This window comes from Equus caballus, chromosome 10 (assembly GCF_041296265.1).
Source record: "Equus caballus isolate H_3958 breed thoroughbred chromosome 10, TB-T2T, whole genome shotgun sequence".
Classification (NCBI taxonomy): domain Eukaryota; kingdom Metazoa; phylum Chordata; class Mammalia; order Perissodactyla; family Equidae; genus Equus; species Equus caballus.
Window position 1 is genome coordinate 8,734,360 of NC_091693.1, and position 26,449 is coordinate 8,760,808.

General features: G+C 40.7%; 2 protein-coding genes across 9 annotated transcripts in view; both read right to left on the minus strand.

Moving 5' to 3' along the window:
- The window catches only part of LOC100052230 (zinc finger protein 850), an 82,631-nt gene that overhangs the window by 34,107 nt on the left and 22,075 nt on the right, over window positions 1-26,449 (minus strand). Inside the window, 1 exon segment of the mRNA XM_070225603.1 lies at window positions 22,553-22,859. Coding sequence (XP_070081704.1) covers window positions 22,553-22,859 — 307 coding nt within the window.
- Window positions 893-26,367, minus strand: LOC106782082 (zinc finger protein 239). 8 transcript variants are annotated; one of them, XR_011422329.1, is made up of 7 exons: window positions 22,553-22,695; window positions 21,261-21,423; window positions 12,457-12,747; window positions 12,133-12,191; window positions 9,195-9,321; window positions 7,860-8,056; window positions 893-7,361 (listed from the first exon to the last, which is right to left on the minus strand). XR_011422329.1 is itself a non-coding variant. In XM_070224342.1 (6 exons), the coding sequence occupies exons 3-6, from the start codon at window positions 12,503-12,505 to the stop codon at window positions 8,016-8,018; spliced, it is 276 nt and encodes a 91-aa protein (XP_070080443.1). In that variant the 5' UTR covers window positions 12,506-12,691; window positions 21,261-21,354; window positions 23,045-26,367; the 3' UTR covers window positions 5,852-8,015. The 8 variants fall into 8 exon arrangements, 3 of the variants coding, with proteins under 3 accessions (XP_014588998.2, XP_070080443.1, XP_070080442.1); XR_011422331.1 differs by having other exon boundaries at window positions 893-7,283; window positions 12,457-12,691; window positions 22,553-22,688; XR_011422330.1 differs by having other exon boundaries at window positions 12,457-12,691; window positions 22,553-22,686.

Genomic DNA, 26,449 nt, shown 5'->3' on the forward strand with positions numbered 1-26,449 from the left:
CCATCCAACAACTCAACACATTCTTCTACTGAATCAGTAATAATAGTGACAGTAAAACCCATAGTAAAATCAATTTGAGTAATTATTGTGTGCCAGGTCTTGTGCAGTATTTTACATAGATAAAATCTATTTGTTATAAACAATGGATTATATACCATTTCATCCTGAAAAAAGATATAGGTAAAATTATTCACATTTTTTAAATGTAGAAAATAAGACCAGACAAGGCACTAGAAGTCTTTGCCCAATGTAACACAGCAAGTGGAAAGGATTTGTACCCATAAAGACTGGGTTCCAAGTCCACAAGTTTAGTCACTATGATATATGGCTACTTTTGGACTCTTTTTAAAAATTGTGCTTTCTTGATCTCTATCCTTCAATCGTTTTATGAGTTTTCTTTCTCCATCTATTTAATTACATATGGAAAAGTCAGTATTCTCCCTCCAATTCCACCGTCTGACCCAGTTCCAGTGTTAACAAGAAATGAACATCTTTCCACAGTGTTCTCCAGGATTTATATAAGTATTTGCAAACATATAAAAAACATATGTTTTCATTATTTTATTTAAACCATTTTACTTTTTTCATATAACAATTTACCATGGACAGCACTTCAAGACAGTAGATAAAAAGCAAACTCATTCCTCTTAAGAGTTAAAGTATCCTCCTTTATATGATAGGATATAATGATAGGATAATATGAAACGAGATATATATAGATATACACATAAATGATTTAAGATGTTGAAGTACTTTTGTCACCAAAGCTAAGGCTTCAATAAATACTCTTTATTTATATCTTAGTAGATAAGGTTCCAAAGCCTCACCTCTGACTGACCTTCGGGCTCTGTGCAAGCAGGAAGTGAAGGCTAAGGCTTACCTACAAAATGCCTAAGTGTTGACGGTGTGCCACCACACACACACACACACACACACACACACAGTACATCTGCAAAGACTAGGGGGTTATTTTTGGTTCCAGGCAAAAGAAATCTTGGTCAAATCACTAGCTCACGACAAACCAATGGAACAGAGACTTCTGTGACTATGCATGATGAAGAATATAGACCTTACAAGATTAGTTCAGAACAGTCACTAAACAAACTAATATCAAGAACTATTACAAGCAGCAAAAACAAACTCTAGGAAAGGGAGCAAAGATGATTTCCAGAGTTGCCATCTTGTAATATTAAAGATGTCTGGTTTTCAACAGAACATTACAAGGTGTGCAAAGAAACAAGAAAGTATGGTTCATACACAGGGGAAAAAGAGAAATTAATAGAAACTATCCCTGAAGAAGCTCAGACATTGGACTGAATAGACAACAATTTTAAATAAATTATTTTACATATGCTCAAAGAGCTAAAGGAAACCATGAGAACAATGCCTCACCAAATAGAAAATATCAATAAAGGAAAATAATTTATAAAAAAGGAACCAAATAGAAATTTTGGATCAGAAAAGTACAATAATTGAAATAAAAAATTCACTAGAGGACACAACAGATTTGAACAGGCAGAAGAAACAACTGGGAAACTTGAAGATACGTGCAATGAAATTATCCAGTCTGAGGAGCAGAAAGGAAAAGAAAGAAAAATGAATAGAGCCTAAGAGACCTGTGGGGCACTTTCAAGCATACAAACATACACAAAATGGTAGTCCCAAACTGGGTAGGGAAGGGGAAGAAAGAATATTTTAAAAAACTGGACACAAACTTTCCAAATTTGATTAAAAACATGAATCTATACATCTAAAAAACTCCAAGTGGAATAAACTGAAAGAGATTGACACCAATATACATTATAATCAAGTTGTTGAAAGCCAAAGATAAAGAGAGAATATTTAAAGCAGCAAGAGAGAAGCCACTCATTATGTACAAGGAATCATTAACAAGATTAATAGCTGATTTCTCATTAAAGACCATGAAGGCCAGAGGCAGTGGGATGACATATTCAAAGTGCTGAAAAAGAAAAATCAAAACTGTTAACAAGATTTCTATATCCAGTAAAACTACCCATTAGAAAAAAAGGAGAAATTAAGACATTTCCAGATGAACAAAAACTGAGAACGCTCATCACTATTGGTCTGCCCTTTAGGAAATGCTCAAGGGAGTCCTTGAGGCAGAAATGAAACGACACTAGACAAAAACTTGAATCCACATGAAGAAATAAAGAATACCAGCAAAGGTAACTACATAGGTAAATATAAAAGTCAGTATTAGTATCTTTTGGGTCTATAACTTGTCTTAATTCATATATGAATTTAAACAATAATTATAAGTCTATGTTGATGGACACATGTATAAAGATGTAATTTGTGACAATAACAACAAAAAGAGGGGCAGAGCTGTAAAGAAGCAGAGTTTTTCTATACTATGGAGGCAAAGTTGGTATTAATTCAAACTAGACTGACATAAGTTTAAGATGTCAACTGAAATCCCCAGCATAACAACTAAGAAAATAAAAAATATACAGAAAGAGAAATGAGAAGGGAATCAGAATGGTACACTACAAAATTCAAAAATAAAAGAAGGCAAAAATGGAGGAATTTGAGGAACAAAACATGTATAATATAAAAACCAAATAGCCAAATGGCAGGAGTCCTTTCTTATCAGGAATTATTTAAATGTAAATGGATTAAACTCTCTAATTAAAAGGCAGAGATTGGCAGAATGGATTTTTTAAAATGATTTACCTATTTGCTGTTTACAAGAGACTCACTTTAGATCCAAAGACACAAAGAGTTTCAAAGTCAAAGCATGGAAAAGACATTTTATGTAATTAATAACTCAGAGAGCCCTGGGATGGCTATAATATCAGACAAAATAAACTTGAAGTCAGAAAAGGTTACAAGAGACAAAAGAGGACGTTATATGTTAATTAAAGTGTCAATCTATCAGGAGATATAACAATTATAAACATATAAGCAGCTAACAACAGAGCCCCAACATATATGGAGCAAACACTGACAGGATTGAAAGGAGAAATAGACTGTTCAACAATACTAGCTGGAGATTTCAATATTCCACATTCGTTAATGGATACACAACTAGATAGAAGATCAACAAGGAAACAGAAGACTCAAACAACACTATAAACCAAGTAGACCTAAAAGACATATATAAAACACTCCATCCAACAGCATTAGAATAAACAATCTTAAGTGTACATGGAATATTCTTCAGGATAGAACATATATTAGACCACAAAATAAGTCTCAATAAATTTATAAACATTAAAACCATTTAAAGTATCTTCACTGATCAAAATGGATTGAAATTAGAAATCAATAGCAGAAGGAAATCTGAATATTCACAACTACATTGAAATTAAATTTACACTCTTAAACAACCAGTGGATCAAAGGAAAAATCACAATAGAATTTAGAAAATACTTTGAGGTGAACGAAAACAAAAACACAACACATCAAAACTTATGGACTGCAACCAATGCAGTACTCAGAGGGAAAGTCATAGCTGTATACTGCTACATTCAAAAGAAGAAACAGCCCAAATTAGTAACCTAATCTTCCACCTTAAGGAACTAGAAAAAGAAGAGCAAAGAAACACAAAGTAAGCAGAAGGAAGGCAACGATAAAGATTGGAAATGATATAAACAAAACAGAGAATAGAAAAACAATAGAGAATCAATGAAACCAAAAGTTTGTTCCTTGAAAAGATCAACAAAATTGATAAACCTTTAAATGGACTAAGAAAAAAAGAGAAGACACAAGTTACTAACATCAGAAATGAAAACAGGGACATTACTATTGACCTCACAGAAAATAAAAAGGATTATAAGAGAATATTATAAATAACTTTATGCCAACAAATGTCAAAGGACACCAACAAGAAAGTGAAAATACAACTCAAAGAATGGGAGAAAATATTTGCAAGAATATATTCTGATAAGGGCCTGGTATTATATAAATAACTCTTACAACTCAACAACAAAAGATAAACAATTCAATTTAAAAATGGGCAAAGGAGGGGGCCAGCCCCATGGCCTGGTGGTTAAGTTCGGCACATTCCACTTTGTGGCCCAGGTTTGATTCCCGGGCACAGACCTACACTGCTTGTCAGCAGCCAGGCTGTGGTGGCATCCCACATACAAAAAATAGAGGAAGATTGGCACAGATGTTAGCTCAGGGTGAATCTTCCTCAAGCAAAAAGAGGAAGATTGGCAACAGATGTTAGCTCAGGGCAAATCTTCCTCAGCAAAATAAATAAATAAAAAGAATAAAAATGGGGGCCAGCCTGGTGGCATAGCAGTTAAGCTCGCACATTCCGCTTCAGTGGCCCAGGGTTCACGGGTTTGGATGCTGGGTGCGGACCTATGTACCGCTTGTCAAGCCATGCTGTGGCAGGCGTCCCACATATAAAATAGAGGAAGATGGGCATGGATTTTAGCTCAGGGCCAGTCTTCCTCAGCAAAAAAAAAAGGAGGATTGGCAGCAGATGTTAGCTCAGGGCTAATCTTACTCAAAAAATAAAATAAAATAAAAACGGGCAAAGGACTTGAACAGATATTTCTCCAAAGAAGATACACAGATGACCAATAAACACATGAAACAAGGTTCAAGATCACTAGTAATTAGGGAAATGTAAATCAAAACCACAATAGGATACCACTTCACAGCCACTAGCATGGCTAGGATCAAAAAAACAAAAACAAAAACAGGAAATGACAAGTGTTGGTGAGGATGTGGAAAAACTGGAACCCTCATACACTGCTGGTGGCAAGGTAAAATGGTGTAACCAGCATGGAAAACAGTTTGGCAGTTCCTCAAAAAGTTAAACAGAATGACCACATGACCCACCAATTCCACTCCTCCAGATACACCCAAGAGAATTATAAGCATATGCTCAATGAAAAACTTGTACATGAATTTTCATGGTGACATTATTCACAAAAGCCAAAAAACGGAAACAACTCAAATGTCCATCAACTGAAGAATGGATAATGTTGTGTATCAAAACAACGGAATACTGTTGGGCCATGAAAAGGAATGAAGTACTGGTACACGCTACAACATGGATGAACCTTGAAAACGTGATGGTAAGTGAAAGAAGCCAGTCATGCAAGGCCACATATTGTATGATTCCATTTATATGAAATGCCCAAATAGGGAAATCTATAGAGACGGAAAGTAGATTAGTGGTGGCCAGAGGCTGGGGGAGGGGAATATGGGGAGTGACTATTTAATGGTAACAGGGTTTCTTTCTGGCCTGATGGAAGTGCTCTGGAATTAGACAGTACTGATGGCTGCACAACATTGTGAATGTATTAAAAACTACTGAATTGTACACTTCGAAGTGGTTAAAATGGTGAATTTTATGTTACCTGAATTTTACCTCAATAAAAAAAAATCTGTTTTGAAGCAAGGGTGATTCTTTGAAAAACATATTTTTAAATAGATGTTTATTCTTTGAAGATATACACTAAAGTATTTAAAGATGAAACAATATCCTAGTCTAGGATCTGCTTTAAATACTTCAGGATTGAGTGTGAGGGAGGAGGCTGGAATAGAGGAAACAAAATTTATCATGAATTGATTGTTGAAGCTACATGACGTTTGTTACACTGTTCTATTGCTATATTTGTTGGAAATTTTCCAAGTACATGTAAAAATCCAATGTACAAGATAATACTCTTAGATGGCATAATTATTTTCTGTACATTGACATGTAGTGAAAATTAACCATGTATTTCAGGACTTTAATAAGCCCAGTTTTTTAAAAAGTGACAAGTTTTTAAAAAAGTTTTAGAATACCCATCAATTCCACTCCTAAGTATATACTCAAGTATACTCAAGAGAAATGAAAGTATATGTCCACACAAAGATGCGTACCCAAATGTTCACAGCAGCTTTATTCCTAATGACCAAAACCTGGAAATAACTCAAATATAAATGTCCCTCTACAGCTGAATGGACAAACAGTGGTTCATCCATACAGAGGAATACTACTCAGTGACAAAATGAATGAACTTCTGAATACACACAACATGGATGATTCTTACAGATGTTGAGCAAAGTCCTACACGAAATATTACATAGTGTGTAATTCCACTTATATGATATTCTAGAACTCGTAAAACTAAGGCTTTAGAAGGCAGGAGAGTAATTCCCTTGTGGGGTAGAGAATGGACAGGCGAATGCAGAGGTCTTTCGGGAGAGATGGAAATGTTTTGTTTCTCCATCCAAGTGTGGACACAGGTGTCTTCACTTTGTGACAATTCATCAACCTGCACCCTTGTGATCTGTGCTCTTTTGTGTATACACACTCACAAATGCCATAGACCATTATGCCTGAGCCATGCCGTGCACCTCAGCACCCATGCCCTGGCATTCCCCCTGGCTCTGGAAGGTACCTGCATGAATGGAGCCCAATTTGGGCAGCCTCTCCCTACAGTGCACCTTCTGGTGTGTCCGCAAGTGGCCTCTCTGACTAAACCCCTTCCCACACACAGCACAGGGATAGGGCTTATCTCCTGTGTGGACCCTCTGGTGCCTCTCGAGGGCCGAGTGATGCCTGAAGTCCCTCCCACAAGCCCCACACCTGTAGGGCCGCTCTCCTGTGTGGACCCTCCAGTGGATGCCCAGGTCCTTGCTCCAGCTGAAGCGCATGCCACAGGCCTCACAGTGGAACGGCCTCTCCCCAGTGTGGACACACTGGTGCAGGTAGAGGCTGCAGCCCCGGCCACACGCGTCACACACATAGGCCTTGTCCCCTGCATGGTCCTGCTGGTGCCGTGCCAGTGCTGAGCGTGAGGTGAAGCCCCGGTCACACACCTCACAGGCATGCGGCTTCCTTCCTGTGTGGACGCTCTGGTGGATCTGCAGGGCTGCCCTGCGGCTGAAGTCCTTGCCGCAGTCGCAGCAGCGGAAGGGCTTCTCGCCTGTGTGTCCTCGCCGGTGGATGGGCGGGTTGGAGCTGCGGCTGAAGTGCTTCCCACGTTCCTCGCATGTGTGAGGCTTCTTTCCCCTGTGCTCCTTCTTGTGCCTTCTCAGGGCAGATCCCGAGGTGAACACTCTGGAACGCTCTGTACGTTGGGAGGGCTCTTCTCCCGGGAGGAGCACGGGAAGGTTAAGGTCTGCTCTCCTCTCCGTGAACGCTTTTCCACACCCATCATACGGAGGGGGCTTCTCTCCCCTATGGGTTCGCCGGTGAATTAGAAGGTTTCTGAGCTGTCAGAAGCCTTGGCCACCATGGGGACAGCTATAGGGTTTTTCTCTTGGAGGCACTCGCCAACGGAGAATCCTATCCTTCTCATCCCTGACTCCTGGGACAAAGAAAACTAGGTGATGAAAGTGAGCAGAGCTTTTGGCTGCACGGGGTTCCTGGACACACTCAGGAAATACTGGCAAGACAAAGAAACTTCACTGAACGGACGAGTGCTGGGCTGCTGGTCTCCGTCCTCCTGGCTTTAGGTCTTTCATTTTTGCTTCAAGGGGAAGGAGAAGATACTGGGGACCTTCTCATTAGTCAAGGAAACTAAATACTATTAGAAACACTGAGTCAAATTCTGTGAGCTACAAATGGGTTAATGCTTCCAAAGTATAATTATCAAAAAGTTAAAAACATAACTTTCATACAACTGTGGAGTGAATATCTGTCAAAAATTTTAATAAGGAACCACTAAGATAGTAAGGCTGGTACCAAGAGCATTTGAGGAACTTGGGCATTTAATGCTTTTATTAAAAAAGATATTTATCTCTAATCAAATAAACGTTTAAATATTTTCAATTAAATTATCAGCCTAAAAAGTCAAATAATATATATTTTTAAAGTTGACACCCACTGATCATGGATTCATAGGGTTATTGATGGCATTTACTCCTGGCCGACTGGTTCTCACCTGAATAGGAGCGTCTTGGTATTTCTTCTTCCACCCACACATCATCTTCTTGTTCAAAATGGAAGGTCATTTCTGGCTTGGGCAGCAAATGCCCCGCTTGAGGGGAGAGACCCAAGGATTAGGGCACTGTGATGTGGACAAGAACCCTCCCACAAGTCACATCTTAGCCCCTGGTATTCGTGAAGGTCCTCTGAAGCCTGGAAAAGGTGAAAAAATCCATTACGCATTAATATTACATTTAAATTTACCTATATTTATATAGACATACATATACGTATATTTCCCAAAACAAAAAGGGTTCCAGGAGTTCCAGGGGATGTCAGTGAAGAGGCCCATTTGCAATGTAACACAGTAATAATTCTCAATGAGTTGAACAGGCAGTAATGATTCTGTGCCTGCCAGGGAAGCACTGTGCAAAGCGTGGTTTGAAGAGACTTGTCAAAAATGCAGACTCCATCCCAAATCCACTGAAGCACTAGCCCTGGTGATAGAAGCCAGGGACATAGGTTTTTCTGGATAAGCTTTGATTTTATAGAAAAGTGGCAAGAGTAACACCAAGAACACCCATAGAACCTGAACCCGTATTCACCAACTGTTGTTATTTGACCCATTTACTTTATTAGTCTCTCTACGCACACATGGGATTCTCTTCTAGACCATCTGAGAGAAAGTCACAGGCCCCATGGCTCTCTAGGACTAAATTCTTCAGTATATATTTCCTCCTTCATAACCACAGTACAGCCATCAAAGCTAGGAACCTTCACATTGACACAGTATTATTATCTAACCCACAGTGAACTTGCAAATAATGCCAATTGTCTCAATTATGTCCCTTTTAGCACTCTTTTCCCATATTTTTTTATTTTCTTTGCAGGGGAAGATTCACCCTTCACTAACATCTATTGCAAATCTTCCTCCTTTTTTCTCTCCCCCAAAACCTCAGTACATAGTTGTGCATAGTTGTAAGCCCTTCTCGTTCTTCTATGTGAGCCGTCGCCACAGCATGGATACTGACAGACAAGTGATGATGTTCCGCACCCAGGAACCAAAGCCAGGCCGCCAAAGCAGAGCATGCTGAACTTAAACCACTAGGCCATCAGGGCTGGCTCACCTGGATATTTTTATCCAGGATAAAGCATCACATTTAGTTATCGTGTCTCTCTAGTCTCCTTTAATTTGGACAGGAACCAGCATTTCTAACCATCGTCTCAGGCACTTGTATGCATCTCAAGTCTGACCCCACTGCCATAACGGATCTGGAATACGCGGATCCCCAAATGCAAATCCCCTCAGGATTTAATCCATACAATTGAACCACTGAGATGCTGTTCTCACCCAAGGAGGTGAGATTCCCATAGTTCTCCAACATCACTTGTCTGTGCAGGTGCCTCTGAGAGGGGTCCAGATGCTCCCACTCCTCCTGGGTAAAGTCCACAGCCACATCCTTGAATGTCACCAGCTCCTAAAACAACAAACAGAGTCACCCTCAGACACACCCATTCCCACGTAGGAATGCAGCTGACAAGCACCAGTGAATTCTGACATCTCTAAGTGGTCCTGGCAGTTTCCAGGGTCCTGAGCTAGGCTAATTTAGGCACGCATCCAAGCACCTGTTTGTGTTATATTACAAAGAAGATGGAAAAGATACAGGAGGCCCATTTCTAAACTCTCCGACCCTTAAGGTTTCTTTGGTGAGAAGACTCAAATTTCAATCAGAGTACACCAAAAGCTACACAATTCCAGAGGTGCTGTCTGAACCACATTCTACGACTCAGGAGAATAAGCTTGAGAATTCACTCAGGGAAGGGTCCAAAGAAGGAGGAGTCTAGGGTGGGCTGGGGCCACCAAGGCAGGTGCCATGGAGAAAGCCACGTACCAGACTTGTGGGATGGTTAGAATGTGAACAGAGGAAAGGGAGGTGGTGAATTCCAGCTGGGAAGAAAAGGAAGTGGACAGTTGTGTGATAAGGTGCAAGACATGTATTAACAGTAAGGAAATGTGCAATCCAGGGAACCTCTCTCTGATGATTATGTATTAACAATGTTTATTACGGGCCCCAAATCCCATTCACACATCCACAGTAGAAAGGCTATATGAACGGTGGTATAGTCACATAAAAGATCAATATTCAGTAGCAGTTCTCAAAGTGTGGTCCAGGGACCCCTGAGGTTCCCTGAGACACTGATGGGTGGGTCTGTAAAGTTAATAATTATTTTCATAATAATTATAAGATATTATTGGGCTTATTCACTCTCATTCTCTTACAAGCATACAAGGAGTTTTCCAGAGGCTACATGATGTGTGATCTGGGAACAGAGAAAATGTGGAAGCAGGTGTGAGATTCCAGCTGTCTTCTATTAAGCCAGCTATTAATTAATACCAAAAATGTAAAACATTTCCATTCTTCTCTATAAATTTTTTTGTTTTGGAAAAGTAAGTATTTTTCATAAAATGTGGTATTAACATGTAATGGATTTATTTTTGAATAGATTAATAAATATTTAAAAATTTTGTTTCGACTTCTAATATGGTAATATTGATAACCCACATAAGAAAAGTTGTTATTAAAAGTGTAAAGGGGGGACCGGCCAGGTGGCTGAGCGGTTAAGTTCGAACACTGTGCTTCGGAGGCACAGGGTTTCGCTGGTTTGGATCCTGGGTACAGACATGGCACTGCTTGTCAGGCCACGCTGAGGTGGCATCCCACATGCCACAACTAGAAGGACCCACAACTAAAACATACAACTATGTACTGGGGGGATTTGGAGAGAAAAAGCAGGCAAAAAAAAAGATTAGCAACAGTTGTTAGCTCAGGTGCCAATCTTTAAAAAAAAAAGTGTAAAGGGATCCTAAAGGCAAAAAGTTTTAGAAACTATCGCTATACAGAAGTGAAAATGAACAAATGACAACTACATGCCACAACACGGGTTAATCTCACAACATAATATTGAAAAAGCCAGAAACAAAAGAGTACATGCTGTGTGATTCCATTAAATAAAGTTCAAAATCAGGCAAAACGAATCTACAGTACTGGAAGTCAGAATAGTGTGGGGAAGGTGGGGTTCCCTCCTGGGGAGGGGTTGTTCAGAGCAGGAAGAGAGAGGGGAGGGCCTAGAACAGCCATGAGGGGGAGGAAGGGATGGTGCAAGCATCAGACAACAGACAGCGTCACAGCCCGGCAGCCTGGTCTCTTGGCAGATATGTTAAGCCTGTGAAATAGAGAATGTAGACAGGGGGGTTTCCAGAGAGCTGGTGACTCACAGCATGGGGGTGATGGGAGCTGGTGGGGGCGAGCAGGATGGCAAGGCATCCTAGACGGCGCTTTTGTGCAAAGTCTAAGAGGCCAAACAGATTATGCTGGACAAAAAAAAATTACCTTCTCTGATCCTCTTTCCTCTTCTCTAAAATAAGCATGTCCCCAACACCATATAGATTTTTTTTTTTTGAGAAGGAAGTTGTTTTTCATGTTGTTTCTGTGTACAAATTTTTTCTAATTTAGGTACAATTTACACATAGTGAATTACATAAATCTTCAGTATTCCAGTTAATGAGTTTTGACAAAAGGATACGCCTGTGTCACTCACACACCAGTCATGATATAGATCGCTTCCATCACCTCGGAAAGTTCTCTTATGCTGTTCCCAGTTGATCCCTGCCCCTCTTCCAACAACCACTGATCTGCTGTCACTATAGCTTAATTCAACCTGTTCTAGAATTTCATATACATGAAATTATATAGCAAACACTCTTTTGTCTCTGGCTTATTTTTCTCAGTGTAATGCTTCTGAAATTCATTCATGTTGTTATAGGTATCAGTAGTTTGTTCCTTCTTTTTTATTACCGAGTAGTTCTTAATTATATGGATTAACACATTTTGTTTATCCATTTACCAGCCGATAGACATTTGGGTTGTTTTCAGTTTGGAATGATTATGAATAAAGCTGCTATGAATAGTCACATACAGATTTTTGTGTGGACATATGTTTTCATTTCTCCTGGGTAAATACCAACAATGGGGTTTCTGGGTCAATGTAAGTATGTATTTAATTTCATAAGAAACTCTGAAATTGTTTTCCAAAGTATATTATACCATTTTGCACTCCTACCAGCAATGCTCAGACAGCCGTTCTGAGGATTAAATAGAGAAAATGGAGTAACACATGTCTAGCCCAGGGCCAGCATGCAATGTGTGTTACATTGCTCTCCTTCCCCAGCCCCTAAAATGAGCTATGGGGGTGATATTTCCAGAGAGAGAAGGTGGACTGCAACTTACCTGTACTTCGGGCATTTTCTCCTCTTCCTGAGGGAGGGCAGAGCCCTCACAAGGCAGTGCTGGGGAAGAAAGAAGCAGAGAGAACCGAACCTGGCTCACTGAAGCAGACCAGCGTCTTAGTCATCGAGATGGGAGAAGGGGGCACATTGTGTTCAGCTGGTGACATTGGTCTTGTTTATCATTACCTGACATGCCCTTCCCTGGATGTCTTTTCCTTTCTTTCTACTTTTATAGGTGGCCCTCGAACCCAGACTCTTTCTTCTTCCCTCCTTCCAAAAATTTACCGAATACCCACTATGCGCCTGGTGATGCCTTAACTCTCACCTTTCTCCTCAGCCTTCGCCGTCTCTCTAACTTCCACACGTTCGCACATCTTGCCCTCCCTATTAGGAGGGGAATCCCCTCAGCCCCAGGGCTGTGCTGGGGGATCTCTCTTCAGCCTCTCCACACCCCACCTGGAACATCCAGAGGGAGTTTCTGGAGGTGTCGTCTCCGCCCAAGATGGAATTCTTGTATGGCGGGGATCCCCTGCTGCCTTCCTGCTCAGGCAGCTGCTTTCCTGTAGGCAGGAGAGGAGACGTCCCAGACATCAGGCTGGCTCCTGGACCTCTCAGTCTAAGCGAGAGCACAGTTAACTAGACTAAAGCACAGTTAAGGCAACGGACATTTATTAAGCACCTACCGTGTGCAAGGCATGGCCCTACTTCCTCAGGGCACCCAGACCTGACCTCCCTTGGACTGTAGCTTCACGGGTTGATCAAGTCACAAGGGAGCAATGAGCCTCCTCCATGAGGCTTTCCTCGAAACCTCCCACTTTGGAATATAAATTCACAATCTCAAAAAGTGAACCTGTCAAATTCTTGAGTTTATCTTTTTTACTATTAATCAGTAAATGTTTTAAAATCTGAAAACCTTATCACTAGTGAGACCATGGGAAAACAATTATTCCCATGTGCTGTGAGAACATAAATGGGCACAGCCTTCTTGGGGGGAGTAATCTGACATACCCATCAAACTGAGGGGCAGGGAGGTCAGGAAGCAGGGACTACAATGTGAACAAGGAAACTTTTGGGGCGACAGGTGCATTCATGACCTTGATTGAGATGATGGTTTCATGAGTGTACAAACGTCAAAATATAGCAAATCGAACACTTTATATGTGCAGTTTATCATGTGTCAGCTAATTCTCAATAAAAAAAAATCAGTTCCCTAAAAAATGTTTTTTAATATACAGAACACCTTTGGCCCCACAATTCCAATTCTACATAAAAAACTTGCCCAAGCGCATGAAGATATGAGTGCAGAGGTATTTACTGTGGCAGCATTTGTAATCCTCTGAAAGTACATCCACCCTGACCACACGACACGTAGTACCTGCTGAAGAAGAAGGCAGCTCCGTACATACTGACAAAGACAGACAACTGTAATATAACTTCACAGGAAAGCAGCCAAACTCTGTTAAGATGCACTTGGTAAGTTTTTTCAAGTATGACAATTTTACACAGATGTAAACGATGGTCAATGCATTAGATGGGAAATTGGCACAGGCTAATTTCATGTTCAACTTTATACCCAATTGTATTCTTCTATTTTTAACAAGCAGTGTGTTTAACAAGCAAAATGTTATGCTACTTTGTTTTTAAATGAGTAAAGACTATAGAATAAGAAATGAAAGAACTAAACATTAAGGTGACAGCTAGATGAATTTCACAGATATTATGTTGAGTGAAGGGAATACAATTTGTATTTATACAAAATTCTAGAATAGACAAGACTAATCAGAAACAGTGGTTGCCTACAGGGGAAACTGATGGGGAGGGGGCACAAAGATAACTCTGTGACAGAAATATTCTATGCATTTATTTGGGTAGTGGTTTCATTGGTGTGTACGTGTATGTAAAAATCCATCAAGATGCGCCTTAAGATTTGTACAATTTATTGTATACAATTTACATCTCACTCGAAAAATCTTTCTTGAGCCAGGCCTGACGGCCTAGTGGTTAAAGTTCAGGGCACTCTGCTTCAGCAGCCTGGGTTTGGTTCCCAGGCATAGAACCAAACACTTGCCCACTAGCAGCTGTGCTGTGGCGGTGGCTGTAGAGGAACTAGAAGGACTTACAACTAGAATATACAACTATGTACTGGGGTTTAGGGGAGGAAAAGAAAAAGAGGAAGATGGGCAACAGATGTTAGCTTAGAGCAAATCTTCTTCAGAAAAAAAAATCTTTGCAAAAATTTAAGAAGTTATACTGATTCTAAGAAACTCTAGTTAGCAAAGTTATGCAATAATACAGTTTTTGAAATTTCTTCAAAGAGAAGATAACATTATAGATTACCTTAGAAAGAGGTTCATGTTACGATGTTTGGAGAAAAAATGCAAACTGCAGATTATTAATATTTTCATTTTTAAAAATTATGTGCACACCTCCATGTAAGTTTAGAAGCAAATGCAAAAAGATGTCTGGAAAGAGACATCAAGTCCTTTACAATGATTACCTTTGGGGAAATGTGGGGCCTTATGAGTTTCTTTTTTCTAGATTTTCCAAAAGTTCTCTAATTACTTTGTTCATTAACATTTATAATAAAGGTCATAAAGCCTTTAAAAGTAAATACTCCCGGCCGGCCCCATGGCCGAGTGCTTAAAGTTCCGCACATTCCACTTTGGCGGCCTGGGGTTCGTGGGTTCAGATCCCGGGTGTGGACCTGCGCACCACTCATCAGGCCATGCTGTGGAGGTGTCCCACATGCACGGTAGAGGATGATGGGCACAGATGTTAGCTCAGGGCTAATCTTCCTCACAAAAAAATAAATAAACAAAAAAGTAAATTCACTGAAAGATACCCAAGATCCCTGACAGTCTACCATTTCTTGATTTATAAACCTGACTGTATTACTCTTGCTACCTTAAAGGCTGCCATAATTTTTCTACTGTTCCTTTGTACTTCTAACTCAGTAAAAAAAGAAATTTAGATCTAAAACCACAACACAGAGAGGGGTGAATGTAACAGCTTACTGAATGTCCGTGTATTTTACAGACGGGATAGTCTGGACACTGATAACAGTTTGTGTGTGTGTTATATGCATGTATTTCCCAGCAAGTTCTGGAACATTTATTTCTTGCATAATATCCTTAAAAGCATTTCACATTGTTCCAAATACGTCTAGAACTTTAAATAACCTCTTAAAATCTAAGAACAACGAGTAATGTTCTTGTCCCTCAGGGAATTTGTTGCCTTCTTAAAGATCTTGCATGTTTTTTCTTAGCTTCAAGGCAATGTGTGTGATATTTTTGTTGCTTTTGTGAACAGAATCTTTTCTCCACAATTTAATTTCCTAATCAGCTTTGGCTACTATAAAAAGACTTTTCAGTTTTGTAAATCTGCTGTCTAAACAATCACTTCTTTGTGGAGGAAAGAAGGGAGGCAGGGAGACCAAATAGACGCTCCTGAAATAAAGTTAGCAAAGGCCCAAAGGTGCTGGCAACTAAGATGGGGAAAGGGGATAAATTTGTTGGGCATTACAGAGGCAGAATCAATAGGATTTAGATGTGAGGGTCAGAAAGAGGAAGAAATGATAAATGCCCAAGTTTCTGGCTTGGGCGCCTCTGTACTGAGATGGTAAACAGAAAGGAGTGTGTGTTAAAGGTGAAAAATAAGTGTTTCTATTTTGAATGTGTTGGATTTCAAAATCTGTAAGATACTCAAGTGAAGATATCCAGACAGAAGAAGAATATGCTGTCCCATATCAACCCAGCTAACCAAAAAAGTGGATTCTGTTGATTGTAGAATTACTTTTAAAGATTTAATTTTTCCTTTTTCTCCCCAAAGCCCCCCAGTACATAGTTGTATATTATTAGTTGTGGGTCCTTCTAGTTGTGGCATGTGGGATGCTGCCTCAGCATGGCTTGATGAGCAGTGCCATGTCTGCACCCAGGATCTGAACCAGCCAAACCCTGGGCTGCCGAAGCAGGGCACGCAAACTTAACTACTCCACCACGGGGAAAGCCCCTATAGAATTACTTTTAGTGACAGCCTTTTGAACCTGAAAGCTATTTCTTTGTATTCCATCACAGGGGTTGTAAAGTTTCTTTCAGAATGAACAATACTATAGACAATATAAATTATTTACATATTAAAGTAACAGAATAAAATAAATAAACTTTCTCTTTCCTAAACTCCTGTTGGTTCAAAGAGCTTTTCCTTTCCAAGAATTTTTATTTTTATTTTTGAAAAGGTATCATGCATGCATGTTTATTTGTGTAAAAGTACATATAATGACAAGTCTACCTCTTCCCGTCTCTCTCCCTGGAGACAACCTCTGTTAAACTTCAAAAAAAAAAAAAAAGGCTATTTTTTAGAGCAATTTTAGCTTCATGGCAAAACTGAAGGGAAGGTACAGAGCTTTCCCATTTACCCCCTGCCCCTACACATGGATAGCCTCCTCCTTTATCAACATCCCTCACGAGTGTGGTACATTTGCTACCATTGGTGAACCTATAGTGAGTGACACATCATTATCACCCAAAACCCATAGTTTATCTTAGGGTTCACTCTTGGTGTTGTACAGTCTATGGATGTGGACAACTTTATGATGACATGTATCCACTATCATAGTACCACAGGGTATTTTCACCGCTCTAAAAATCCTCTGCCTATTCACCCCTCCCTCCCCTGCAAACCCCTGGCAACCACAGATCTTTTTACTGTCTCCATTGTTTTGTCTTTTCCAGAATGTCATATAGTTGGAATGATACAGTATGTAGCTTTTCAGATTGGCTGTCATTTAGTAATATGTATTTAAGGTTCCTTCATGTCTTTTCATGGCTCCATAGCTCATTTCTTTTTAGTGCTAAATAATATTCCACTGTCTGGATGTATCACAGTTTACTTACCCATTTACCTACTGAAGGACATCTTGGTTGCTTCCTAATTTTGCTAATTATGAATAAAGCTGCCCAAAACACGTGTGTGTGCAAGTTTTTGTCTGGACATACATTTTCAACTCCTTTGGGTAAATACCAAGGAGCGTGATTGCTGGATTGTGTTACGTGTTTTTTATAATAACAAAAAAAGAAGTAAAGTAACGTATGATGACAACGTCACACCAAACAGAGAATAACAATAAAGAGACATAAATTTAAAAAAACAAGTGAAAATTCTGGAGTCAAAAAGTACAATCACTGAAATAAAAAATTCAGCAGAGGCGCTCACCAGTAGATAAGAACTGGCAGAAGAAAGAATAAGCCATCTTGAAGATAGATTATAGAGATTATGCAAACCAAAGAACACAGAGAACAAAGAATGAAGACAAATGAAGACAGCCTCAAAGAATTGTGGGACACCATTATGCACACCAACATACAAGTAATGGGAGTACCAGAAGGAGGTTAGCGAAGCAGGAAAAATATTAGAAGAAATAATGGCTGAAAACTCCCCAAATTTATCAAAAAACACTAACTTCCACATCCAGAAAGCTCAATTAGCTCTAAGTAGGCTAAATGGAAAGAGACCCACAGACAGACACATCATAGTAAAAATGATGAAGGTCAAAGACAAGGAGAAAATCTTGGAAGCAGCAAAAGAAAACAACTCATTACGAAGATAGGAACCAAAATAAGATTAACAGCTTTTAGACCGGCTGTTATAATGGAGGCCAGACAGCAGCAAGATAAAATATTCAGAGTGGTCAAAGTAAAAAACTGTTACCTAGGAATCTTATATCCAACAAAGTTATCCTTCAAGATTGAAGGCCAAATAAAGACTTTTCCAGATATACAAAAGCTGAGAGAATTTGTTGCTAGCAAACTGCCTTACAAGAAATACTAAGGGAAGTTCTTGATGCTGAAAGCAAGTGACCTCAGATGGTATTTCAAATCCACGCGAAAACCAAAGAGCCCTGGTAAAGGTAATTATGGAATTATAAAAAAAAGAGTTTAAGAGCATATTTTTCTCCTTTCCTGTCTTAGCTAATTTAAAAAGGAATCATGTTAAATAATATGGATAATGAATTCTTGGCCCTATAACATACAGAAATGTAACATGGATACATTTTATGCCAATAACACCACCGAGAAGGTGAGTAGGAGCAAAGCTGTATCAGACTTAAGAAATTCTTACAGATGGAAAAGTAAATTCTTACAGACAGTAAATTATTACAGATGGGTTTGTAACATTAAGAGATATAACATGCATAACGATAATAGGACAAGAAGGGAGAAGAGGAAATAGGATCTATTAAGGTGTAAGGTTTCTATACATCACTAGGATTAAGCTAGTATAAATTGAAAGCTGATTTGGATAAATTAAGATGTGTATGGTAAGCTTCAGAGCAACAACAAAAGAATAACTCAAATAATACAGTGAATGAATAACCAAAGAAATTAAAATGCTACCTTAGAAAATATCCACTTAATGCAAAACAAAACTGAAAGAAGAATAGAGGAACTAAAAGACACAAGACATAGAGAAACATAAGTAAAATGACAGATGTAAATCCAACTACATCAATAATAACATTAAATGTGCATGGACTAAAATATCCGATCTAAAGGCCGATTGTCCAACTAGATTACAAAAACAAACACAATCCAACTACTTGCTGTCTGCAGGAGACACACTTCAGATTCAAAGATACAAGCTGATTATAGGTAAAAAGAAGGAATAGATGGAAAAGCATGCAAACGGCAATCACAGCAAGCTAGAGTGGCTATACTAAGATCACACAAAATACACTTTAAACACAAATTGTTACTAGAGACAGAGGGACATTTTATAATGGTAAAATGCTCAATACGTCAGGAATATATACAATTATAAATATATATGCATCTAGTAACAGGGCACTAAAATACATGAAACAAAAACTGACAGAAATGAAGGAAGAAATAGATAATTCAATAATAATATTTGGAGACTTTGATATCTCACTTTCAATAATAGATAGAACTAAATAGAAGATCAACAAGGGCATAGAAGACTTGAACGAAACTATAAACCAACTAGACGTAACAGACAAGTATAGAACACTCCATCCAACAACAGAATATATTCTTTTCAAGTATATTGGAACTTTCAATCACAATGGAACATTCTCCAGGATGAACCACAAGCTAGGCCATAAAACAAATCTCAATACATTTAAAATTATAGAAATAGTACAAAGTTTATGTTCTTTGAACACAATGGAAGACATTAGAAATCAGTAACCGGAAAAAAATTTAGGAAACTCACAAATACGTGGAAATTAAGCAATGTACTTCTAAATAACCAAATGGTCAAAGAAGAAACCAGGTTCCAAGAACCGCGCTCCTTCCTGGCCCTTTCAGCCTGTGGTGGTAAGGGCTCCATTCTGTTGCTGATTCAGGGACAATGAAACCATCCCACAATGGTCTCTGAAACCCTTTTAAACAGTCCCTTAATTAAGGTCTCCTCAGTCATCCCTTGTGCATGTTATCTGCTTCCTTCTGGGATCCTGATGGACACACTTCCTGATTCCCCATTTTCACACATACTTGCCAAAATCTGGTGCCCTCTCTATTTCCTATCTCAGAAAATCATACCACCATTCATCTAGTTGCAAAACCCAGAAGTCTAGGTATTGACACTTCCTTAAGTTAATCACCTAATCCCATTGATTTTACTTCCTAAATAGCTCTCGAACATTTTCATTTCATTCCATCTCCACTGCTATTCTGGTCCAGAACACCATCAACTCTTACTTGGAGCACTATGGCTGCCTCCTATGCTAGATTCTACTCCCTCTCTGCCCGCACTTTAATATGCTGTCCACATGACAGTGGCAGCTGGCTTAAGAGATCTGCTCCCTTCCTCTTCAACCCCCAAGCAGGAACTTCACAGTGGAGAGACCTGGCACGCCCTATGTTAACTAAGTGATTAAAGTTAGTATCATCAGTAATGAAACAAATTAGTATTATGTGCCATCTGAAACGACACATTGAGGAATAGCTTCTGTGTTATTCCTACCAAAAGTGTATAACGTGAATCTAATCATGAGGAACCCTCAGACAAATCCAAACTGAGGAACATTCTACAAAATAACTGGCCAGCACTCTTCAAAAATGTCAAGATCAATAAAGACAGAGAAACACTAAGAAAGTGTTCCAGATTAAAGAAGACTAAATAGAGGAAATAAAGGGGAAAAAAGCCATAAATAATTTATTAGGACAATTGGCAATTATTTTTTCTTTTTAAAGATTGACCCTGAGCTAACATCTGTTGCCAATCTGTTTTTTTTTCTTCTTCTCCCCAAAGCCCTCCAGTACATAGTTGTATATTCTAGTTGTAGGTCCTTCTGGTTGTGCTGTGTGGGACGCCACCTCAGCATGGCTTGATGAGTGGTGCTAGGTCTGCACCCAGGATCCAAACCAGTGAAACCCTGGGCCGCCGAAGTGGACTGTGCAAACTTAACCACTACGCCACGGGGCTGGCCCTGGCAAATTTTGATTATGAGTTGGAGATTAGACAATAGTATTGTATCAATGTTAAATTTTCTAAATTATACTACAGTTATTTAAGGGACTGTTCTTGTTTTTAGGAGATGCATGCTGAAGTAATTAGCAGTAATAGACATGATGTCTGCAACTTATCCTCAAATGATGCATAAAATGGTAACTATACACACAGAGATGGAATGATAAAGTAACTGAGGCAAAAAGTTGGCAATTGATGAATGCAAGTGAAGGGCATATGGGAGTTCTTTGTATTATTCTTTAAATTCTTCTGTAAACTTGATACTATTTAAATTTTAAAATCCATTGCAGTAAGGAAAAAACAAAACAAATCTCACAAGACCTACAAGCCCTCAAGAAAAGACAGCACTTCCCAATGTACAGAGCACAGACTAGGGCATGTGCAAGAGAGGCTAAACCACTGAGGACTAAATCAATGGAAAGCAAAGGCGAAGGCGTGCCAAGGGCTCTGATGTGGTAGCAGAGGTGGTAGCGGCGGGGAACTGAGGAAGGAGAGTGGGCTTTCCCCTGGGGTTTCCCAAAGCTGTGCCATGATTCACATTTGCCTTAGATCCTTCGAGGGCTCTGCAAGGCAGTGAACAAACACGTCACCTAACTGGGGACAGGGATTCCTGCATGAAAGAGGATAAATCCCACTCACTGTGGGTCTTGCTGCCAGGAACCCGGGAGCCATTTTCTCCTCTTTTCACAGATCTCTCAAGGCCAGCAGATTCCCAAGAGGGCAGAATAAGGAGCTGGGGGTAAAGAAGACGGAGTCACATGCCAGAAGTCCTCATACCCGGTGTCTGCAGATCCACCCTTACCTAAAAGGAAAATAAAAGTCAGGAGCCAACCTCGACCAGCAGAACCACAGAGAATTTAGGGCATGCGCATCCCACAACCACTGCACTCAGAGGGGCTTTGCAGAGATTCAGCCAGGCCTGTGACTCAGGGGTCAAGCCGTGATAGCAAATTCACAGCTGGGACACCTCCATCTTTAACACCTGGGACTAAAACTGCCACTGGGACAATAAAGGGGAAACAAGCCCTCTAGAGCCCTTCTGGCCAAGGGTGTGGAGAATCCTCTTCTGCAGATACCTGTGGAGGTGATTCAAGGTGTGACATTCCCAGCTTTGCCATCCCCGACACAAGTCCCCAGGGGAAAGTCATTTAACTCCACAGCACCAGGGAGCTTAGAGAAGCTGCTGAGCTCTTTGTGCTCTGGGGTTTCTCAGATGCAAAGTAGGGGGAGTCCTTTGGCAATCCACAGAGGACCTGGCTGGAGGAACAGCCGTCCCTGGTGTCCAGGACAATCTGGTCATCCCTCTGATAACACACCCCTTGACCCACTTACGGAAAAGCCCTCTGAGTCAGAGGTGAAGGTGGTCTCACAGGAGCGGGGATACAGAGAAGACTGTGGCCCGCCCTCCTCAAAGTCCAAGCCACACCTCCAAACCCAGGGATGCCAGTACACATTATAACTCTAAAGACCAAGACTCATGACCTCCACTACATCCCAAACCCAGGGGCACCCACTTCCTAACTCCTGCCACCATTTCCCTAACCTGAGAATGCACACGTCTCCCGCCCCCACACTTAAGAACATACAGCCCCAGACGCTACCCTAGAAGCTGCCTCACTATCCTCACTCCACCAACCTGGGGCTGCAATGTCCCAGCTGCTCCCCAAACCAAAATGCCCGGCCTGGGCTGCCCCCTGAATCCAAGGACCCCTGGCTGCTGCCCCCCAACCCAGGGATGCATGGGGGCCGACCGATCTGGGGGGACACAGTCGCAGCCATACGCCCCCTTCTCAATAAAACGAAGGCGCCCCCTGCGTCTCCCGCGGGACTCCGCGACCCCCGGACGTTCGGTTTTCCCTGTGCCCCTTCGCGCGACCCGGAGACCTCCCGCTATTACCACCGCCCTCATCCCCTAAGACTGGAGAACTCACCTCTCCAGGCGTCCGCCTGGAGGTCTTGGGCACGGAGGCCACCACAGGGCCCTCGCGGGCCGCTGTCCCGCGGATCCAGCCCGGCCCAACCGCGGGGCCCCCAGCAAAGTCCAGGGGGCGCGGGCCGCTGGACTACGTCTCCCAGAAGCCCCTGCGCAGGCCGGGGGCGCGCGCGAAGCCCCGCCCCAAGGCGCGGCGGGGGCGTGGCGAGGCCAGCTCAGGTGAGCTCGGAGTTTCACCTGGGAACGTCCCGTTGGCGGGGCTGGACAAACCAGTCCAGAAACAAACACCGGCCTCCACCCGCCGTCTACACTCAAGAATAAAATATACCTGTAATTTCTCCATCCAGACATAGCTATGTTTCAGCTTACATCCTTTCACATAAATATTTGTCTTCTTAACCTACTTTTTAAATCAAATATATATTGAACATTGTGTTCTTCCACAATATTTTGTAAATTCTACATGCCACTTATGTAATTAACGTCTTACCTTGTTACTGTTAGGCTGTTTCAAACTACTGACATTACAACCACCATCACTTGTGTTTGGCAGAGACTCAAAGGCAGGCTGGGGAGTGGGAAAGCTTCCTAGTGAAAAAAGGGAAGACTTCAGGTGTGCTCTGACTGGAGGTTACTGGTACAGAGAAGCTGGAGGTGGGCTAACCAGAAGCAGTGCATCTTATGTGATTGATTTGCAGACCGTATTTGGCTTTCTTTCGTTGGTCCTGAGTTGGAAGCAGAGGCAAAAAATAGGGAAAGGAAGTCACTGACCAAGTCCTGACTGTTCTGGACTGATTGCTGCCGAGGTTGGAGTTTGGTTTCCTGGTTGGAAACCAGCTGGTTGCTGCAGAGTTTGTGGGTCAGAGTTCCATTGTCATATATGATCTGGCATTTTCTGTTTGTATCTTCAGTCTCTCAAGTTTAATGGTTTCAAACAGCAGTCATTTATTATCTTTCATGGTTTCTCTGGGTCAGGAATTCAGGAGCAGCCTGGCTGGACAGTTCTGGCTCAGGGTTTTCAGGACAGCTGAACCCGGAACAGTGTGGAGTTCCAGGAGCAACTCGGACCTGACTGGACATCTCTCTTATTTCATGTAATCTCAGGATTTCTCCATGTGCTCATTCTATGTGGGCTAGTTTGGGCTTCTTAACAGCACAGTAGCCTCAGTCATCTTACCTTGTAGCTCAAGGTTCTAAAAGCAAGAGTCCCAAGAAAAATCCGGATGGGGCAACAAAAGACTCCGAATTGCTAAAGCAATCCTGAGAAAAAAGAACACAGCTGGAGGGATCACAATCCCTGACTTCAAAACATACTACAAAGCTACAGTAAGCAAAACAGCATGGTACTGGTACAAAAACAGGTGCACAGATCAATGGAACAGAATTGAAAGCCCAGAAATAAAACCACACATCTATGGACAGCTGAGGGCATACAAATGGGGCTGGGAAAACTGGAAAGCCACAAAATAAACTCAAAATGGATCAAAGACCTAAAGCTGAGACCTGAAACCATAAGGCTTCTAGAGGAAAATGTAGGCAGTACACTCTTTGACATCAGTATTAAAAGGATCTTTTCAGACACCATGTCTTCTCAGACAAGGGAAACAATAGAAAGAACAAACAAATGGGACTTCCTCAGACTAAAGAGCTTCTTCAAGGCAAGGGAAAACAGGATTGAAACAAAAAAACAACCCATTAACTGGGAAAAAATATTTGCAAGTAATACATCCGACAAAGGCTTAATATCCATAATGTATAAAGAACTCACACAACTCAACAACAAAAAATTAAACAACCCGATCAAAAAATGGGCAGGAGACATGAACAGACATTTCTCCAAAGAAGATATACAAATGGCCAATAGGCACATGAAAAGATGTTCATCATCGCTGATCATCAGGGAAATGCAAATCAAAACTACACTAAGATATCACCTTACACCCATTAGAATGACAAAAATATCTGAAACTAATAGTAGCAAATGTTGGAGAGGTTGTGGAGAAAAAGGAACCCTCATACACTGCTGGTGGAAATGCAAACTGGTGCAGCCACTATGGAAAACAGTATGGAGATTTCTCAAAAAATTAAAAATAGAACTACCATACGATCCAGCCATCCCACTACTGGGTATCTATCCAAAGAGCTTGAAGTCAGCAATTCCAAAAGTCCCATGCACCCCAGTGTTCACTGCAGCATTATTTACAATAGCCAAGACGTGGAAGCAACCTAAGTGCCCATCAACAGATGATTGGATAAAAAAGATGTGGTATATATATACAATGGAATACTACTCAACCGTAAAAAAGAACAAAATTGTGCCATTTGCAACAACATGGATGGATCTTGAGGGAATTATGCTAAGTGAAATAAGCCAGATAGAGAAGGACAATCTCTGTATGACTCCACTCATATGAGGAATTTAAACATGTGGACAAAGAGAACAGATTAGTGGCTACCAGGGGAAAGGGGGGGTGGGGGTGGGCACAAAGCGTGAAGGGGTGCACTTACAACACGACTGACAGACAATAATGTACAACTGAAATTTCACAAGATTGTAACCTATCATTAACTCAATAAAAAATTTTTTAAAAATTATTCATTGTTTAGCTGAAATGAAAACTTAACTGGGCATCCTGTATTTGATCTGGCAATCCTAGCTTGGGACAAATCATCATAAGCATTATTTTTCTCAAAATTTTGACTTAAACCATATTTGATCACAAGCTTTAGAAGATGAGAGCTTTCTCTGCTTCAGCATTGCAATATTCTTTGGGGCTATATAATTCCAAAGTCAGCCTAACCTCAAACTCCACATCCAGTGTCCTTTTCAGTTCTTCAAGGCTCTCAGGTCAATACTTGGCCCTGTAGGCTCTGAATATGCCTCCACTGTATTCTTTTCCAGCTGAAATCTTTCCTTTCCTTATGGACCATTCTTCTCCATACAGGATTCCTCTCCTCAAATCACTATTATACATTTCTATCCTTACCCTCTCACACCAAATTGCTTGTTTTCATCAGGTCCATTCCATTCTTCTTTCGCTGGTTTAAAGCTGCCTTTCTTAGAGTCCTGCTGGTTCTTTACATAAAGTAATTGATAACAAACATAAAGAGGAGGTTTTTATTCTCTTTTTACTGATAAGGAAAAATGAGGCTTTCAGAGCAAAATTAAAATGCTTCAAGACACATCACTAATATATTTTACAACAGAATTTGAACCAAATTCTAGCTGAATTTCAGCCTCTATTTTTGTCACTGTATCAAAGAGTTTAAATGTCTTTCTCTCCCAATATAATTTAAATTCCTTACTGCAGACCCTGTGACTGAAGTTTTTCTGTCACTCAAAGATCCTAGTCTAAGTTGGTCCTCAGTCATTTATTTCCTTATGTTTTTTAATTTATTACTATTTTTTTAAAGATTGGCACCTGAGCTAACAATTGTTGCCAATCTTTTTTTTTTCCTTCATCCTGGAAGGGATTTATGGTTGCTACCAGGACCTGCTTCGAGCCTGAGTGACTTCAAGCCATAGTGATAAGCCTTGGGGAAGCCAAGGCTGCAGGTTTCTTGAGCCCAACACAGCAGAATCCTGTGACCCCTTGAGGCTGGGATTGATGCGTAAGACCCCCCCAGGCTGGAATTAAAAGGAGCTTTCACGTCCACTCTCTGAGTACCTAGTGCTGTTGTTTCCCAGGGGGTGTTCTCTGCGGCTCATTTTTGAGTCTTTCATCCTTCAAGACAAGGATTTTCTATCCCATCATGTCTCTCAAGAAAAACTTAAAATGACTTCACAATCACCAAAGCTCCATCTCTCAGAACATGGCTGACTTTGTTCACTCCCACAGCTTCTGTCAACATGTAGCTTCTCAAACTGCTGACGCTAATCAGGATTCTTTCCCAG

Excerpts from the sequence above, each read along its gene's own strand:
- LOC106782082 (XM_014733512.3), bottom strand. The coding sequence starts at position 7,929 with ATGACCTTCCATTTTGAACAAGAAGATGATGTGTGGGTGGAAGAAGAA. Across the intron at positions 7,062-7,859 it reads ACCAAGACGCTCCTATTCAG|AGCCCTCCCAACGTACAGAG; the intron begins GTGAGAACCAGT and ends TCCCGGGAGAAG.